The 18318-nt window shown below is 42.4% G+C and overlaps 1 protein-coding gene across 10 annotated transcripts in view; it reads left to right on the top strand.

The window, feature by feature from the left end:
- Positions 1–18318, top strand: part of STARD13 (StAR related lipid transfer domain containing 13) — a 252688-nt gene that overhangs the window by 212544 nt on the left and 21826 nt on the right. For all 10 annotated transcript variants that reach the window (XM_032294846.1, XM_032294848.1, XM_032294844.1 and 7 more), the window contains 3 exons: positions 11578–12938; positions 14377–14550; positions 15683–15842. In XM_032294846.1, coding sequence (XP_032150737.1) covers positions 11578–12938; positions 14377–14550; positions 15683–15842 — 1695 coding nt within the window. The remainder of the gene's footprint in view (positions 1–11577; positions 12939–14376; positions 14551–15682; positions 15843–18318) is intronic.

Genomic DNA, 18318 nt, shown 5'->3' with positions numbered 1-18318 from the left:
TGAGCACAGGCGTTTTAGACCAATCTGAGCAACATAATGAGACCCTTGTGCCTACAAAAAAATAATAATAATGAATTAGCTGGGCATGGTGGCTTGTGCCTGTAGTCCCAGCTATTGAGAGGCTGAGTTGGGGCCCTCACTTGAACCCAGAAGGTAGAGGCTGCAGTGAGCCATGATTGTGCCACAGCACTCCAGCCTGGGCAACAGAGTGAGACCATGTCTCCAAAAACAAACAAACAATAAAAAACATGAACCTAAGCAAAATTTTGAAATGCCTGACCATCCATGTGGATTCTCCATATCCCATTTCATTTTATCATAACCAGCTAAATAAGTCTATTATAAACTCAGGCTGAAATCTGTTTGTTTCACCATTTCATTTTGCTTTCTTTTTTTATTAGAGGGTTTGCATAAAGATGTCAAATATCTCAATGCTTTATGGTGATCTTTTAGAAGTGTCCATTGTAAATGTCAACCCCTTATTAGACTCAAATGCTTCACAGCAATGAGTAGATTAAAAGTTCAGAAAGGATCCAGGGGTCCATGGCGAGTATCTTCTGGCTCATTTTTCCCAGTAGTGTTTTATTTCATGCACGTGTCAAGATGCATCCACTATCAGGCAGATTCAGTTGCTAATGTATGAGGGAGCCAGGGAACAGTGTGACAAGATCCTGAACCTGGCTCATCTTTCACCATTCTCTCCACTGCGCTCTTCGCTAGCCACGAGGAATTCGGTTTCATTTGAAAAGTCACTATGCTCCCTCCCTGTCACAGGACTTAGTATGTGCTGCTTCCTCTTTATGGACCAAGACTAGAGATGTCAGTTTTGAAATAAAGCTGTACTTTATTGAATATGTACTGTTTTCTACGAGCTAGATTATGTACTTACCACACATCATCTCATTTAATCCGTTGAGACGGGGCTTCTCTGTTTTCTGTGTAAGGAAAGTAAATCTTGAACAAGCTAGGTCGTTGCCCACAATCTTGCAGCTAGCAGCGGAGCAGGGTTTCTACCTCAGGGATGTCTGACTCCAATATTGAGGCTCCTAGCCACCATGCTATACTGCCCCTCTTTCTCACTGAACTGATTCTTTTTAGGAAATTCACAATTAGGATCCTCAACTACTTTTTTCATTTACCATCTCCACTATGTAGCAAGTCAAGCCTCCATCTATTTTGAAGGATCAGAGAAAAGATCTTTGAATCAAAAGAAAGTGTTCTTTATCCTGGTCCACACAGAGAAATAATTAAAGCCAAAGAATTTTAAGTTGCTCCTAAGTAACCTAATCTTTAAAAATAACTTTAACCTGAATTTTTGCTCTAAAATAACACCAAAAAAAAAAAAATCAAATGAATTTTGGTGGACCTCACCTTAAAAACAATTTGAGATTTGAGCTGGAAACCAAAGATTTAAGCTAAGGAGGTAAAACAGTGAAAAACAATATCCAGAGAAATATTAAAACATGAGCAGTTTGTCCAGGCCAAAGACAAATTAAAAATGTGGGAATAAATCTCCCAACAGCTGTCTGGCTGAATAGACCCCTTGAGAAGCAGACATACTATTTGAAGCATGAGGGTCAGATGTTGTTTTGATTGGAACACATGGTTCCTATTAAAGTGAACACAGCCATGCCTGTGTGTCTAAAGTGTGGGTCCTCAAATGGCCGGTCTATACGGCTGCCCATACCGACCATTAGCTGTACTGCATCACAAAAGAAAATGCCAAAAACTAATGACATGAGTTGTTTTCCACACAGTGGAGTGATTGGATTTTTACCATCACCAGCTTTTGAAAACCCACAGGCAAGATGGGCTTGAATAACATTTGTTCGACTCTTTGTGCCTTACCTTCACAAAGCTCCTCTGTAAATCGGTCACTTCGGTATTCTGACCTTAATGCCGTCTTTATATCGGATCTAGTGGTACGCACCCTTAAAGCCCCTACTTAGCTATAAGCCTCAGAATGCATGCGCTTGAATAAAATATTGCTTTTCACATCATAAATTGGAGAGTCATGGCCTGAATTTTCCAATAAATAATGCTGACGTGGTCTCCACCTACTTATGAATCTCAATAATGACCAGAATCTGTGGCCAGATTGAAGCAACCACTCAGGAGCCGCTGTGTTGTGACACCCACTTCTGTGATCTTCCTTCTGCACGAGCTATAGGCTTTATTTACTCCTTTATTTTACTGTGAAAAAGTAAGAAAAAAAATGAATAGGAGCTAAGACTAGGCCAAATGATCAGAAATAAGAAAGGAGACTTGAGAGTTGAGCACCTCATGAAAAGCTTCAGCCAACTTCAGAATTTATTTATTTGGAAGGAGAATAAGCAGCATTTCCTCTGGATAGGTCCCCATGTTAAGCCGTCCAAGAAATAGAAATAGACACCCCATCTCCAATCTGCAGAGTCCCAGACTTATTTAATTCTGCAAAAAGTCATCCCCAAACAGCTGAACTGTCTGGGGTCACTATCATTTTCCACGAGGCTGTCAGGCCTGTGAAAGGGTTTACGGGGGCTGGCTCATCAGTTTGTGAGGTTAGCAAAAGCTGACACATGGCTTCCTCCCTGCCAGGCACTATTCCTTGTCCTGAACTCCATGTCACAGATGCAGAAATGGAAGGGCTTGGCACTTGCCCAAAGCCACACAGAAATAGCAAAGGCAGGACTTGAATCCAGGTAATCTGGCAGCGGACTGCCCCTCCTCACCTTTCAGATATATTCCGAGACAAACCGGAGCCTGGGTGAGCCTCTAGCCCTTGGCCTGAAATCTACAAGAGTCTCATGTTTCCTCAGCAGTACATTCAGCTCACTGTGTATTGTTTTTATAAGAGGTATGTTCTTGCCATCTGTACCCAAGTCCACAATTTATTTATGGTCTTCATGGCAATTGTATTTAATCCTGTAGGTTTTGGTGGGCTGACACAAGGAAGGAAGCAAAAAATCCAGAAGTAGGTGGCGAAGATGAAGGCCTTTGCATGCCTGGTTAGGCAGACCCCTTTCTGATACATGAAATGCCACTTCCAAAGCACTAGGAGACATCATCCCTACCCTCCCACAACAGAGTTTCTAACCATTTTGCACAAGAGAAAAGTTCCTTTAAGGCTTCGAGATGACCTTCCCTGCCTCTACATAGAGTCAGGTGGAGAAGAGTATTGTTGAATTTAGCTGCACACCTCACTGGAAGACTAACAACCCATGCAAGAGCATTTCAGGAGACAGGACACCAGTGCTTCTGCCACCTGTGGCTCTGGCTCTCCCTGTGGCATTCCTAGTGGCCCAAACAGGCTACCAAACAGGCAGGCCTGGCCACGTAGCTCCAGTTGACATCTAAATTTCTATGTGACTATGGATGAGTTGCCTTTTGCAGCTGTGGATTCGTGTGGGTTCCTGTTTCCAGTGTAAAGATATGGCCAAATTCCATTTTTTTAAAAAAGTCCTTCTTTATGGAATGTCTGGTTGGCATCTGTTTCTGAGGAATATATAATTTCACTGAAGAATGTTCTCGTTTTTAGAAAAAAAAAGGCCAAACAGTGGAGACTCATCTAAATTAAAAACACCAAGACACACACAAAGCAGCTTTTCTCAGGAAAATGTTTCTTCCTTGCTATTACCCACAAAATTCACACTTGCTCTATAATGACATTGAAATCTCCTGATTAAGGTGTTCATATGATTCAGCTTCAATTCAAAGTAAAAGCTGGAGACTGAAGACTCCAATTAGGTTTATTGAATGAGGAAAGAGAAGGACGTATATCCACATAGGACTCTTACCTTTCCTCTTACCTAAGAATATGTCTCAAGAGAGAAAGAGCAGCTTCCAAAGAAGCTTCTGGTTGAAGTTATAGTTTTAATAAGGCTCTCTGAAATCATGACCAAAGGTGGAAAGCAACACAGAAACCATGACTAATTGCCACCTTGCAGCCAGCACCTCCTGGCCTGAATGCCATCAGCATTTCCGAGCCACTGCAGTGTTGACAAGGGGCCCGGCCGCCCCCCCACACTCCCCACTGCCTTGCAACTCCCCGCATCTCCCACCAAATGAGACACCTCCTGGCAACCGCAAAGAGCAGTCAAATGAGAGAAAAACAACCTTTTAGTCCATCATTCCCTTGGCTAGAGAGTATTAACAGCCTTGAATTGCAGATAATTACATGTGAATGTCCTAAAACTGTAGGGCCTTTGTGTAGAAAGGATCTTCTGTCTTGTTTTCCAACCTCCCACTCACTCACTGCAGGATTTGACTCTTAGAGCATCCCTCTCCCTCACAATTTGCTGATCCACTGTTTATTATAAGCTTCTCAACATGATGAGCTTTTCACATGGCAAGGCATTTTGTTTTATTCTACAGACTAGAAAGGCCTTCCATATGATAAGCTAGTAGCTGATTCCTTCTAAATTGGCCCATCTGAGCCTAGCTTTTTTCTCTGGAGAAGCAAAGAATATGGATTTCCCCATTTACTCAGCAGCTCTTTAGCTCTGCCCTTCAGAACTGGAATCAGCAAACTGCTGCTCCTGCTTTCATAAATAAAGTTTTATTGGATCAATAGCTGTGCCCATTCATTTCACAACAATGGCAGAGCTCATTAGGTGAAGGAGAGACCTTATGGCCGATACACCTAAAATATTTATGATATGGCCCTATACAGAAAACATTTTCTGACCCATGCTCAATCTAGAAGAGTTTCCCAACTGTCTGTGGTGAATGACTGGTTTTCTTACCTTATTTTTTTCCAGTCTGCCACAGACCAAGATACTTTTGTGAAATTCAATACAAATGAATTATTAGAAATATGAACTTTAAAAAATTACAGAAACAAGCCTTAATGGTTTATTGTTAGGCTCAACTGACACAAACGTGCATGCCGATAAATATAATCAAAACAAATATAACAGGGAATAGGGATGCAGGATTTTTCTCAACCCCTCTTTGCCAGCCAGAAACTTCTGCACTGCTTTCTGGAACCATTGAAGGACAGGAGGACTACAGCTTACAGCTCCTTTCACCCCCCCCACCCCCAAAATTTTCCGTGTCTCCCAGGTTCTTGTCCCGCATCAAAGAAGAATGAGGTTATGCTGACAATTAAAGGGTGAAGAGGGTAGAGAAGAGTTTTATTGAGTGACAGAACAGCTCTCAGTGGAGACAGAATGCAAGGGTTGTCCCAAAGTCGGGTGGTTTTCTCCCCCAGTGTGGCTGGGTCTGGGCTTTTATAACCTCGGAATGGGGGATTGCATGCTGATTGGTTTGTGAGTGTGCAAAAAAGCTAAAACAAAGACACCAATCAAAGGTGGGCATGACAGTGTAAAAAAACTAATTAGGGAAAGATAGGCATATGTAAATTAGGTGAGGGAGAGGATCAATCAGAGGAAAGCATGCCAAATGGGAAGAGGTTCTCAATCTAGTCTGTGGATTTGTAGCTTGGCTTTCAGCCTTCAAACTGCCTTTGGCTTGAAGGTGCGGTTTCACCAGGAACCTGCACCTATCTGCATCGGCATTTGACAGTCTCCTGCTGCTATCAATAGAAAAGAATTACAAAAACTGTTCAGATTTTTATTGAAAGTGTGCATATATGTGATTAATACAAAGTCACAATTGTGCTCATACCATTTTTGTCATTCATCTGTCATAACTGAACAAAAAGTTTACTTTAAAATAGTTTTAAAGTAAATGCCCTCAAATTAAATGCCTATATGCACACTTTGAACAAATACTTTGACTAAAGTGTATAAGATATATATTTTTTGGGGGTGGAGTCTTACTCTGTCACCCAGGCTGGAGTACAGTGGCACGATATCAGCTCACTGCAACTTCTGCCTCCCAAGTTCAAGCGACTCTCCTGCCTCAGTCTCACAAGTGGCTGGGACTACAGACATGTGCCACCACACCTAGCAAATTTTTGTATTTTTAGTAGAGATGGGTTTCACCATATTGGCCAACTGATGTCAAACTCCTGATCTCAGTTGATCTGCCCGCTTGGGCTTCCCAAAATGCTGGGATTACAGGCGTGAGCTACTGCACCCAGCCATAAGATTTTTAATGTGACAGTGAGTTTCTTGTTTGTTATCTAAGTTAGATAGGATTCATAACAATGCTACTCATGGGGAATAATGTATATCTAAAAATCTTTTGTTTGAGTACCAATCATCATAGAGAAACCAGTGAAAATAGAGGGTTTTAAGGCAAGTTAAAAGTTTGGGCTATTCCATATCACCTACAACTTTAGGGTATTCTATTTCACCTTTTATTCAAAATGATGTTAAGTGATGCTATATTTCCAAAATTCATCTTCAGTCCTTCATCTCTAGCCAGTTCTTATAATTGCAAAGTTACAAACTTAGATTACCTGCAAGACAGTGGATCCTGTACATTATACACTTTGGGTTATGGTAAGCAAACTAACCTTGAATTGGCACGTGTTGTGTATCAGATTGACCACACACCAGCAGCATACAGCTCTCACTCATAGGGCTCACCGTTTAAATCTGCCTACACCCAAACTGGTCTCTACTCTATTGAGTAAGACAAAGCCACTGATTATGAGCTTACAGGGCACAGCGTGTCAAATGGTGACAAATGGTTTTAATACTTACTCTCAATTTCCGTAGCTATCTCATTAAAGATCAAGTCTGGAGACTGGCATCCCCCTGACCACACTCTGAGTAGCACTGTCTAGAGTTCCTCATTTCTAAATCAATCTATTCATTCTTTTAATTATCCATCCCAGGAGGTTGTGGTTCTTAGATCCTTGGCCATTCTGACTACTTTTCTCTAGAAATGAACCCCTTAAAATGTGGCATATGGAAAGAACCCATTGTTCCTGATGTAAGTGACCAGTGCAGAATGCAGTGGGGGCTGACCTTTTGAGTCTTGGGATCTGTGCTCTGGTCATGCATCCTAAGGTTGGTGCCTTTGTTTAGTAGCCATATTACATGGCTAAGTCACATTAAGTTATATCTGCCAGAACTCTCAAGTCTATGAATAAATAGGAAGGTCTGCTGAACTATGTTCGTTTCATCCTGCACATCCTATAGTTGACTTTTGAAGTTAGAGTCATTATATTTTAAATTGTGAAATTTCATCTTATTAACAGGTCATCCTTCACTTCTGTTAAGCTCTATACACTTCTCAATATTGCTCTTCTTTAACAACAATAACTAGTTTCATCTGTCTGGGGTTTATATGGTATTTTCACATATGGTCCCATTTGGTTCTGTTGATAAATCGTCCTAGATGTGCATTATTATTGTTTTTATTTTATAACTGAGAAAACTGAGTCTCAAAGAACCATTAGCAAATAGACTTATACCATCTTTGCAGTTTAAAAACGCGAGTTCTGACCCATTCAGGTTCCTCTTAATATGGTTATAGCCTTGAGACATTCTTCCTTCAGTTATTTACAGTCTTTTAGTCACACACTTTGGAGGAGTTACTCAACCAGTTACTAACAAAACTCTCTGCAGCAGGCTTGTCCAGCCCTCAGTTCATGGGCTACATGTGGCCCAGGACAGTTTTGGATGTGCCCCAACACAAATTCATAAGCTTTCTTAAAATATTATGAGTGTTTCTGTAATTTTTTTAAGCTCATTAGCTATCATTAGTGTTAGTGTATTTTATGTGTGGCCCAAGACAATTCTTCTTCTTCCAATATGGCCCAGGGAAGCCAAAAGATTGGACATCGCTGTGTAGCATCTAGCTAGTAAGCCATATTGTCCACAACATGAGAACTTTTTTCAGTTTCCTTGCTGAAATTCTGATGTTCCATGTCCCTGGTATGTCCATGGTCAACTAGACCACTGAGACAGGAGAATAAAATTAGTTTGATGTGTCCTTTTCTTTATAAGCACATCTACTCCTAGAGATTTCCATTTTGCATTTCTAAATAATCACAAGCTATTCATTGTTAAAATTATCAAACTCAAAAAATTATCAAACAGAGGAAATCTGATAATCTCTTTTAAATGATCAGTACACTTCCATAAATACCACTGGAGAGTCTGCCACGTGCCTGATGCTCTGTGGGTCCCGAGTGTGTACAAAAACCTTAAATTCTACTGCAATGTGTTTTTCATACCGCAGATCATGGCCCCTCGGTAGGTTGTCAAGTGAATTTGGTGGATCACAAACAACAATAAAACAAAACAAACAGACAAACAAAAACAGACTAAACTAGACTAAAAAGGATTAGAATACAAACAAACAAGGATAATTTCTTAAGCATTTTTTTTTTTTTTTGCTTTAGTGTAGTCAGTATATGTGCCCTGAGTTGTGATGGAAAATAGATTTTTTGTTATATGTCACTATCAAATAGTTTGAAAGATCCATCATTGGTGGAAGAAACAGATACACCATTTCAATACCCTTTGGGGCATACGATGTCATTGTAGGCACAGGGTGCCAAGGAAGAATGGTCATTTTTTTCTCTGTTGCATTTTGGTTTTTATTGCTTTGGTTTTTGTTTGTTTGCTCTGGTTCAAGCAACGTAAATACTGCAAAAATTTCCCTAAGTTTGCCTTTTCTCCCAGGAGTTCGCTGCTTTTTCACATACCTTAGTTGGGCTGTAAATATCTTCTTGTTGGCCAAAGGGAGTATAATAAACTCTTAGAGACCAGCAGACAGGGCCAGGCTTTCCCTTCCCAGGCCACCGTGCCCAGCTTGGCATGTGTTCTTAACCTAAATAAAGGAATCCCTATCCAACTAGTATGTGGTGTGCTGGCATCCTAACCAGGTTTGAGAGAGGTAGTTGGGGCCAACACTAAATGTTGTAGTTTCTATTTTTAAATATCTATATTTTCTTTAAAGTCATATCCTTTTTTTGCCTTCTCAAAAACTCTTTGCTAAAAGGGCTTTTTCACAGTCCTTATTTAATATCAGTTTCTCACTATCTTTCTAAAATGCAATACAAAAATCCAGTAAGTTCAACGTTCAGCCTATCATGGTGCCTGGTGTATAAATGACACTCAGATATCAGTTTTTGTTATATCAATCACAGGAAAAGAGGGAGTAGAAAGTACTAGTAATAAAGTATATTTTGAGTCATCATTCTGGAGTCTTGCCCTTTTTCCACTTGTACAGTTACAACTTTCTAAACTCTTTCACCAGAGCTTTATACAACTTTTAAAAAATCAAAGGTAATTTTCCACTGTGATCTCAATGCTGTAGAATTCTTGTTTGTTTCTTTTTCTTTTCTTTTCCTTTTAAGAGACAGGGTCTTGATATGTTGCCCCAGCTGGACTCAAACTCCTAGGCTCAAGAGACCTTCCACCTCTGACTCCCAAGTAACTAAGATTACAGATGCGAGCCACTGTGTTAGTCCATTTTTCATCCTGCTGATAAAGACATACCTGAGACTGGGTAATTTATAAAGAAAAAGAAGTTTAATAGACTCCCGGTTCCATGTAGCCAGGGAGGCCTCACAATCATGATAAAAGGTGAAAGGTACATCTTACATGGCAGCAGACAAGAGGGAATGAGAGCCAAGCAATAGGGGTTTCCCCTTATAAAACCATCGGATTTCATGAGACTTATTCACTACCACAAGAACAATACAGGGAAAACCATCGCCATGATTCAGTTAACTCCTACCAGGACCCTCCCATAACATGTCAACATGTGGGAATTATGGGAGCTATAACTCAAGATTAGATTTTGGTGGGAACACAACCAAACCATATCAGCCACCGGACCTGACTTCTAAGCTCTAGAGTTCTTATCAGTACGTTGGCTTTGTACTTGCTTTCACTTTATACTTGAATGTTCAAGTTTGTTATTTAGTCCAACCTACATAGAAACTAGGTTTTGAGGGAATGAATAAGAATAGGAAGATCCCTACAATGATTAACTGTGCATCTGCTTACGTTTCCTTAAAAACAAAACACTGCAAGGTGAAGGTGGACGCTGGATACGTAAAAAGATTGATAAGCAACTGAACAAACATTGAAAGATACAAATAAGCAGGTGCGTTTCAGTGAGGGACTGCTGAATGCACTACCTTATTTAATCCCTTCAGCAAGCCTATGAGGCAAGACCTGCTGTAATCTCATATTATAAGTGACAGAAACTTACTTAAGTGAGGGTAAGTAGCTTGTGGACAGTCACCTAGTTCTGAACTGGTATCACTGACACTTGGAACCAGGTCTTAAAACTGAACGCCCAAGTAGAGTAAAATAAATTTAATTCAATTCACAAAAAAATAGGCAACTATTATTTCCTTGGCATGGAGAGGCTAGACACATGAATAAATATGTTTATATGGATGAAACAAAGAAACACAGGTCCTGCTCTTTTTTTTTTTTTTTGGAGACAGGCTCTCACTTTGTTGCTGAGCTCAGCTCACTGCAGCCAGCCCGGCTCCTGATGACCCTACCTGTAACAGCTGAGCGTGGAGGTTCTCAAGCAGGAGGCTTCTAAACTATAAAAACAAGAAATCATATGATTCTATTTGGACTACACTGTGGAAATCTGTGGAGATGGGGAAGATGCTGGAGACAGGGCTTCTCCCACATTTTCAGTATCACAGATCCAGGGAGAGGTGGCAAGGGCCTACGCTAAGGGAATGAGAATGAAATTACGAATGAGGGAACACATTGGAAAATCAGTTCAAAATTAGGTCTTGGTGATATGCTTGGTGAGGATGAGGCAGGATCTGATGATTCAGTTCATTTCGGAAGGAACCCATATGCTCTAGGTCAATGTCTGTGCTGGGCCCAAGGCTACGCAAAGCTAAGCAAGGCCATCTCCAGCCTCAGGGAATGCAGACGCTGCTCTCTCAGGGGCTGCAAATTCAGGCAGAAACAAGACAGCTAGAGTCAATGTGTGAGACACAGAGTGTAAGACAGTGCCAAGCTGTGGGGACCCACCGCGGCCACACAGAGGCGTGCACTCTGCCAGCGGTGTTCCGACTCGGAGTTAATTCAACAGAAAAGGACTGCTCATGCAAAGTAGCCGCATTGGACTATCATCAGATAGTCATCTCCAGAATGGCTCTCTCCTTCCTACCTAAAGAATATCAGAGGGTCATTTTGCTGTTACCTTATCCAGGAAATACACAATAAGAACCAAGCGCAGGGGACTAAAATAGCGAGTGTTAGCCTTGAGATATACCGACGCTGAGATTCAGAAGAGGCAAGCTGGAAATACAGTCCCTGGGGCTCAGTGAAGAGGTTTCTGAAAGAAGTAAATGCCTTTTATGGCAGAGTTGAGTTTCTGTGTGAAAAAGAAGACTGCAGGTGCTTCATATTTAGACCGTCTAGTCTGATGTAATTATACCCTCTTTGTAATCAGTCAGGGAAAACTTCTTAGAGAGGAAGGAAGGAAATATTCAACACCACTATAAAAATGGGAAGGAAGGAAGGTTGACAAGTTGAGAAGAGTCCTCTGGCCACCAGGAGGACGGGTATGTACAAGACAGTGAAAGTGATGGAAAGCTTAGTGGTGCCCACGCAGCCCACACCACCTGTGCATGGGAGGACAGAGGGAAGGGAAGTGGAGGACCACGCAGGGCTGCCCTCAGCATGCCCAGAGTTCCTGCCTCAGCCACACTGTCTGCTAACGAGCATCTTCCTTGGTGTTCCGCAGGGTGACGACTCCGATGAGGAAGATCTTTGTATCAGCAACAAATGGACTTTCCAGAGAACCAGTCGCAGGTGGTCTCGTGTGGACGACCTCTACACCCTGCTCCCTCGAGGAGACAGAAATGGGTCACCCGCAGGCACGGGGATGAGGAACACGACCAGCAGTGAGAGTGTCCTCACAGACCTGAGCGAGCCTGAGGTCTGCTCCATTCACAGTGAAAGCAGCGGGGGCAGCGACGGCCGCAGCCAGCCGGGCCAGTGCCGTACCGACAGCCCGGTCATGCTGGATGCCCCACTGGTCAGCAGCAGCCTCCCGCAGTCCCCCAGAGACATCCTCAGCCACCCCTTCCACCCCAAGAATGAGAAGCCCACCAGGGCCAGGGCCAAATCATTTTTGAAACGCATGGAAACTCTCCGAGGGAAGGGAGCCCATGGGAGGCATAAGGGGTCAGGGCGGACAGGTGGCCTGGTGATCAGCGGGCCCATGTTGCAGCAGGAGCCAGAGTCCTTTAAGGCCATGCAGTGCATCCAGATTCCAAATGGAGATCTCCAGAATTCGCCGCCACCTGCCTGCAGAAAGGGGCTCCCATGCTCCGGCAAGTCGAGTGGCGAGAGCAGCCCGTCGGAGCACAGCAACAGCGGGGTGAGCACGCCCTGCCTGAAGGAACGCAAGTGCCACGGGGCCAACAAGCGCGGGGGCATGTACTTGGAGGACCTGGATGTGCTGGCAGGGACAGCACTGCAGGATGCAGGGGACCAAAGCCGTACGCATGAGTTTCACTCCCAAGAGAACTTGGTGGTGCATATTCCCAAGGATCACAAACCAGGAACATTCCCCAAGGCGCTTTCTATTGAAAGCCTCTCTCCCACAGACAGTAGCAATGGGGTTAACTGGAGGACTGGTAGCATCTCCCTGGGCAGACAGCAGGTTCCTTGTGCCAGGGAGCCCAGGCTCATGGCATCCTGCCACAGAGCTAGCCGAGTCAGTATCTATGACAACGTCCCTGACTCCCATCTGTATGCCAGCACAGGAGATCTTTTGGACTTGGAGAAAGATGACTTCCTCCCTCACTTGGATGACATTCTGCAGCATGTCAACGGGATCCGGGAGGTAGTGGATGACTGGTCCAAAGATGTTTTGCCTGAACTGCAAACTCATGATACGTTGGTTGGGGAACCTGGCCTATCTCCCTTTCTGCCTCCTAATCAGATCACCTTAGATTTTGAAGGTAACTCTGTCTCAGAAGGTCGGACCACACCCAGTGATGTGGAAAGAGATGTAACATCTCTTAATGAATCTGAGGCTCCAGGGGTCAGAGACAGGAGGGATTCTGGTGTAGGGGCCTCTCTGACCAGGCCAAACAGGTAGGTGGCATGCACTTGTGAAATGATTTTTCATCCATTTCCTAGTAATTGTGTTCTGTTTATTTTTTTAACAAACATACAGAGTATTTACTAAACGCCTGACTCTAAGTGGTGTGTGTGATTAGGAATTGTTTGAACAGAAGTATGACTTCTGGTACAGATATCATGGTGACTGAATCCATGTTAACTTATATTCATTTTCTGCCTATCATTTATTTCTATCTTAGTTTTAGCCAAAAAAAATATTTTGAGCTTCTTACATGCAAAGCATTATACCAGGCACCATATGCAAGGAATCCTGCATAACCAAGACCCAGTTCCCAGGCACAGCCTCTTCCCCTGACCTTCCTGTGATACATTCATCAAAACGTGTCTTCCCCATATTTTATACTTTTTTTGCTCCTAAAAGAAATTTCTGAGGTCTAAGACGTGTCCACTGTGCGTTTGTTTTTGCTTTAAAGGAACAATTACAAAGTGCATAAAAGCTGACTTACAAAGACCGTTTCAGAAGCACCCTAGAAAAATGGCCCTGGGAGGCCCAAACTAGTGGAAACAATTCCACTGTGTGTGCTGCTGGGTTTCTGGTTGAGGCAGGGGTGCGTCTTGGGGCTCAGTGCTACATCACCGTCTGTGCTGCTCATCTCAGGCTCCATCTCATACTGAGCAAGAGCGAATGTGTTGAGACATGGAAGACAATGAGAAAATATTCTGCAGCCCCAGACATTTCACAGCTCTCCCTGACTCTCTCTCTCTCTCTTGCTCGCTTTCTCTGTGTGTTTCTTGCTCCCTGTCTATATCTCTCTCTATTTTTCTCTTTTTCTATGTTGTTCTACCTATCTCTCATCTCTGTCCTTCCTCTCTCTGTTTGTCTCTGTCTCTGCCTCTCTGTCTCTCTCTTCATCTTTCTATCTCTGTCTATCTATCCTCTGCCTCTGTCTCTGTCTCTCTCTTTCTGTCCCATCTCTCTGTCTCTCCATCTCTCTGTCTCTCTCTTTTCTATCTCTCTGTTGGCTTTCTTTGCTTCTGTCTACATCTCCCTGTTTCACTTTGCTCTTTCTTTCTCTCTCTCTCTCTCTCTCTCTCTCTCTCACACACACACACACACACACACACACACACATACACACACACACACACACAGTCTCAGCTGCTCTCAACGCTTTGGGAACAAATTTGGAATAAGCAAACAACCTTTCTTCTATCACTTATTTAAACCTCCTTATAAAACGGATAATAAGACTTTTTCCAGATTTATCCGACTTGGAACAATCATGTCCTATGTTTATCCTGCACATTCGTGTCTTCCGTTCCAATTTGCTTTGTGATTTTCTTGGCTTGGACACTATCTTGATTAGCTGTGTATACATTGGTGATGTCCGTGTTTCCTGCCACCAAGTCCACTTTGTGACTGGCTTCTCTGATGGTCTCTCTGGTAAAGGCGACTCCGATGGAACAGTTTCCAGCTGTCTCACCAGCCCCGGCCGGCCCCAGCATCACCCCACATCAGCAGCCAGACAGCCGGCCAGCTAAGCCTGCTCCAGCGCTTCTCGCTGCTCCGCCTCACGGCCATCATGGAGAAGCACTCCATGTCCAACAAGCACGGCTGGACATGGTGCGTAGCACGTTCGCCGGGAGGGCACTGCTGGCTCTAGAGCTAAGTGTGTGATTGCAGGGCTCCCATGTTAATTTGTGATTTCTGAAGAACCCGTTCATTGCCTTCACTGATGATCTCCTGGACGTAAAGCATGAGCTCTGCCGTAGCCCTGAGGCGCTGGAGCTCACAGGAAACGTTGCCCTATCTGTAGCTCTCAGTTGGTTTCCAGGGAAGGCAGTTCAGCTCCAAGAAAGAAAAAAAGACAAGTAAAGGGTGATTAATTGTGAACAGAGGAAATAAAAATAAACTTGCCATAAAATAACCCTGGCAGTTGGTACAGAAACAGCTGTCACTTGTTCCTTCTGGTCTGATGCAAAGCTCACCGCTTGGAGCATTGATTCATTCAAAGAGCATTTAATTCTTCGAGTACATTGCTGCTTTTATTTCGTTGGCAAATAGAAACAAGAATATGCAGTAAACCTTGTAATAAGGAATTGACAGAAGCATATGTTAGAACTCGAATGTGGACCTATTATAGATGATTTGCTGGATTTGAAATCATACAAAATGTGTTGGTAATTGTCCTATGTTTTATATTACGTATTTTTTAAAAATCAATGGTGCTTTTATAAAATAGTTTAGAAGGTTATAAACTGCATGGTCAAATCAATATATGCCTGTGTATTAAAATGTCCTTTAAAAACTGCAGCTGGCTCTAGAAAAGTGAGGACAGAGCCAAGAAATGTTCTCTCTCTTTTCTCTCTTCCTTTTCCTCCAACCCCAGCCAGATTTCTTCTTCCTCTTGTAATTTTTAAATTCGTTTTGATTTGTTGGGGACTTTTAAGTGTTCAGCACTTGAGAGAGGAGTCTATCACAATTAAATTGGAAAGTTGTCCACTTGACCTAAAAACAGAGCTGCAAATACATTCTGCTAACATGACTCATGCTGTTTAGTAGTTAGAGAGAGCACGCAGGCAGAGGCCACACAGAGCACAGTGGGTCGTGTGATGAATGCAGAGAGCATGCTGAATTCGCCCCGTGTCTGTTGGGTATTCCAACAAAAGCTTGGCTTCCCTCATGCTTGCTTCCAGTGCCTCTCCCCACAGTATGCCCCAGGAGGCTTGCATGACCTGGTTTCTGTAAATTCTAGGTCAGTTCCAAAGTTCATGAAGAGGATGAAAGTTCCCGACTACAAAGACAAGGCTGTCTTTGGCGTTCCTCTCATAGTCCACGTCCAAAGAACGGGACAGCCCCTGCCTCAGAGTATTCAGCAAGCACTGAGATATCTCCGCAGCAACTGCCTCGATCAGGTAGGGCTGTAACCCACCCCCCACCAAGGGATTGGATTGATGCGATGCCAGACTGAGTCAGAGCTGCCCAGTATCAGGCAAGATATGCCTCACCAAAAATAAAAGGCAATGTTTTATTTGAACAAGCTACATCCTATTTGAGGATGTTTCCTCATTGGCAACTTAAACGATGACCTGGAGTGACTGCGGAAAGTTGATGTTAACAGTTTGTTCCTGCGATGTCTAATTTGCAATCCCTAAAATCTGGAGTTAAGCTATGTACTGCATTTCCTGTTTAACTATTGTTTCAGTGCCACCATTGATTTCACAGCATTCTTTTATCTCTGTTATATTATTTTTGAAAAAGAATTAGGTTTTTTATGCCTCCTTTTATTGGTTCTTTTTTTTTTTCTTTTGAAGCAGCATCATGACCAGGAAAACTTAAACCAAAGATAGATTTATTTATATCTTTTAAAAATGTCCAAATAAAATATGAATAAAAGTATCAGCTAAGTCAAATGTCCCTTCATTTTATAGAGTTGATTCAAAACTCAAGCTCTCCAAAATATTCAGAGATCAATTTCTGCCTCCAGGACTTTTGGGGCCCACCATAATGGTGGGCTGTGATTAAGTCCAGAGTGCAATCCATCCTGTAGTTTATAAAGCAAAGCCTTTCCTCCTCCAAATTAATACACATTAGCTTCTTAGACATTCTGTCCAAATTAAAAGTTGTGTTCTTAATTGATAAGTTGCAACCCTGAATAGTGGGTTTATTTCCAGGGAGCTATTCTGTAACAGTCTCTGTTTATCATAATTTTTGATGTCATGCAGAGAATCTGTACCAACCTAAGATTATTTGTACCTTTTATTGATTTACCCTGGACCTTGGGCTTATGGGCAGGAATGAGCTCAGCTGCATGAATTCAAAGATCCTGGCTGGTGATGCTTGTAGAGACTCCAATACTGAGACCATACTTAGTATCAGGCTGGTCTCTTGGTAAATCAGATATCAATTTTCAGTGCAGAAAAATAGAAGTAACTTTTTCATTTGAAGTCACCTTTGATTGAACTGAAAGTGTGATCACCTTTGTTCCTCCTCACTTTTAATTTAGAGAATCTGCACATAACATTTTTCTATATTTGGATGTCATCACGGAGGATGGGATGGCTGCTGTCATTGTTGTGATGATAGCCATTTAGTTTTGAGAAATATACTTAACAGCTTGCCTCTTATTCCCCAGAAATAAGGGTGACAGGCTACTTTTCAAGGGTTCTCTTCTTTGGCAGATGCTCCAACATGAATTGACTTGTGAATCACATCCTAATAGAGTCAGCCAATGGATCTGGTTACTTACACATGCATTTTAATTTTTTTTAGCTGTAGAGGTTTTACTAAGAATACACATTATTCCAAGATCATGTTCTAAAGGTGTTTTACTGAGAAAAATGTTTAGAGAGGTGGGCTCTGGTGAACCTTTGGGAATGCCTACTCTAGTCTCTACTCCAATGCTAGAAGTATTGCACCATGTCACTTGGCATAGAACTTTGTGGCCTCAATTGTACGTTTGTTGTTGGTTTGTGGGTGCAGACCCAAGATTGTGTTTTGTTCAGGGACATGTTTTTCCAAGCAACTCAATTTCTGTAAGGTATGTGTCAAACTCACCTCCTTCTTGGTGCTCTTTGAGACTTTGGCTTTGCCCTGTACCAAGCACAGAGAATATTTTGCTCCAAAAGCATGGCCAGCTAATGCTTATCAGCAAAAGCTCTATTAAGAGAAAACAGTGTTCAGGAATGGCTAAAGGAAGTGCAGCCTATCTGTGCCATTAGTTCAACAAAAATAACCTCTCTTGACCACCTGGCGTGTTTTAAGAAATTGTACTAAGTGCTTGCATTAACTGCCTCATTTACTCCCATATCCACCCTTGAATGGTGTTATCCCCAGGTCACTGTAGTGGAGCCAACACTTGCTTGCAGATCTAACTCCGGAGTCCAAGTTCCTAACCACTGCACTCTGCTGCTGCTTATTATAATTGCTTTTCCCCAGTGGACTTTGGTGTGATGCCATGTCTAGCATTGAGGAGTAGCCCTATACAACTCCCTGATGAATTAATTCACTATCAGGATTTTGTAGTTGATGTTGGTCATTAAGTCATGTAACATGCTTTCTGTGAGACGGGAAGAAAAAACCTTCCTTCTCTGGCTGCAGCACCTGAAAACATTGTGTTTCTTTTGGACAAATGGTCTGTTTTTTAATACTGTGCACACCAAACTCATTCATGTGGGTGTCTTTTTTTCACTGTAATGGCTGCTAGAAAGCCTGGAGCCCAATATGTGTTCTGTCTGTAGTAAATACGTGTAATTTTTTGGCATGAATTTTATGCATCAACCTTGTTCCTCGTTTCATCCACCCTTTTCTGTCTTTGTTTTCCTTTTGCTGTAATTTTCTTATCTTTTATCTTTAATTTAATTGTATCTTATTATATTTTATAGATTACTG

Source organism: Sapajus apella, unplaced genomic scaffold (assembly GCF_009761245.1).
Source record: "Sapajus apella isolate SASKATOON/1434 unplaced genomic scaffold, GSC_monkey_1.0 scaffold32, whole genome shotgun sequence".
In the NCBI taxonomy this organism is placed as follows: Eukaryota; Metazoa; Chordata; class Mammalia; order Primates; family Cebidae; genus Sapajus; species Sapajus apella.
This window is presented reverse-complemented; position numbering and strand designations above follow the sequence as displayed.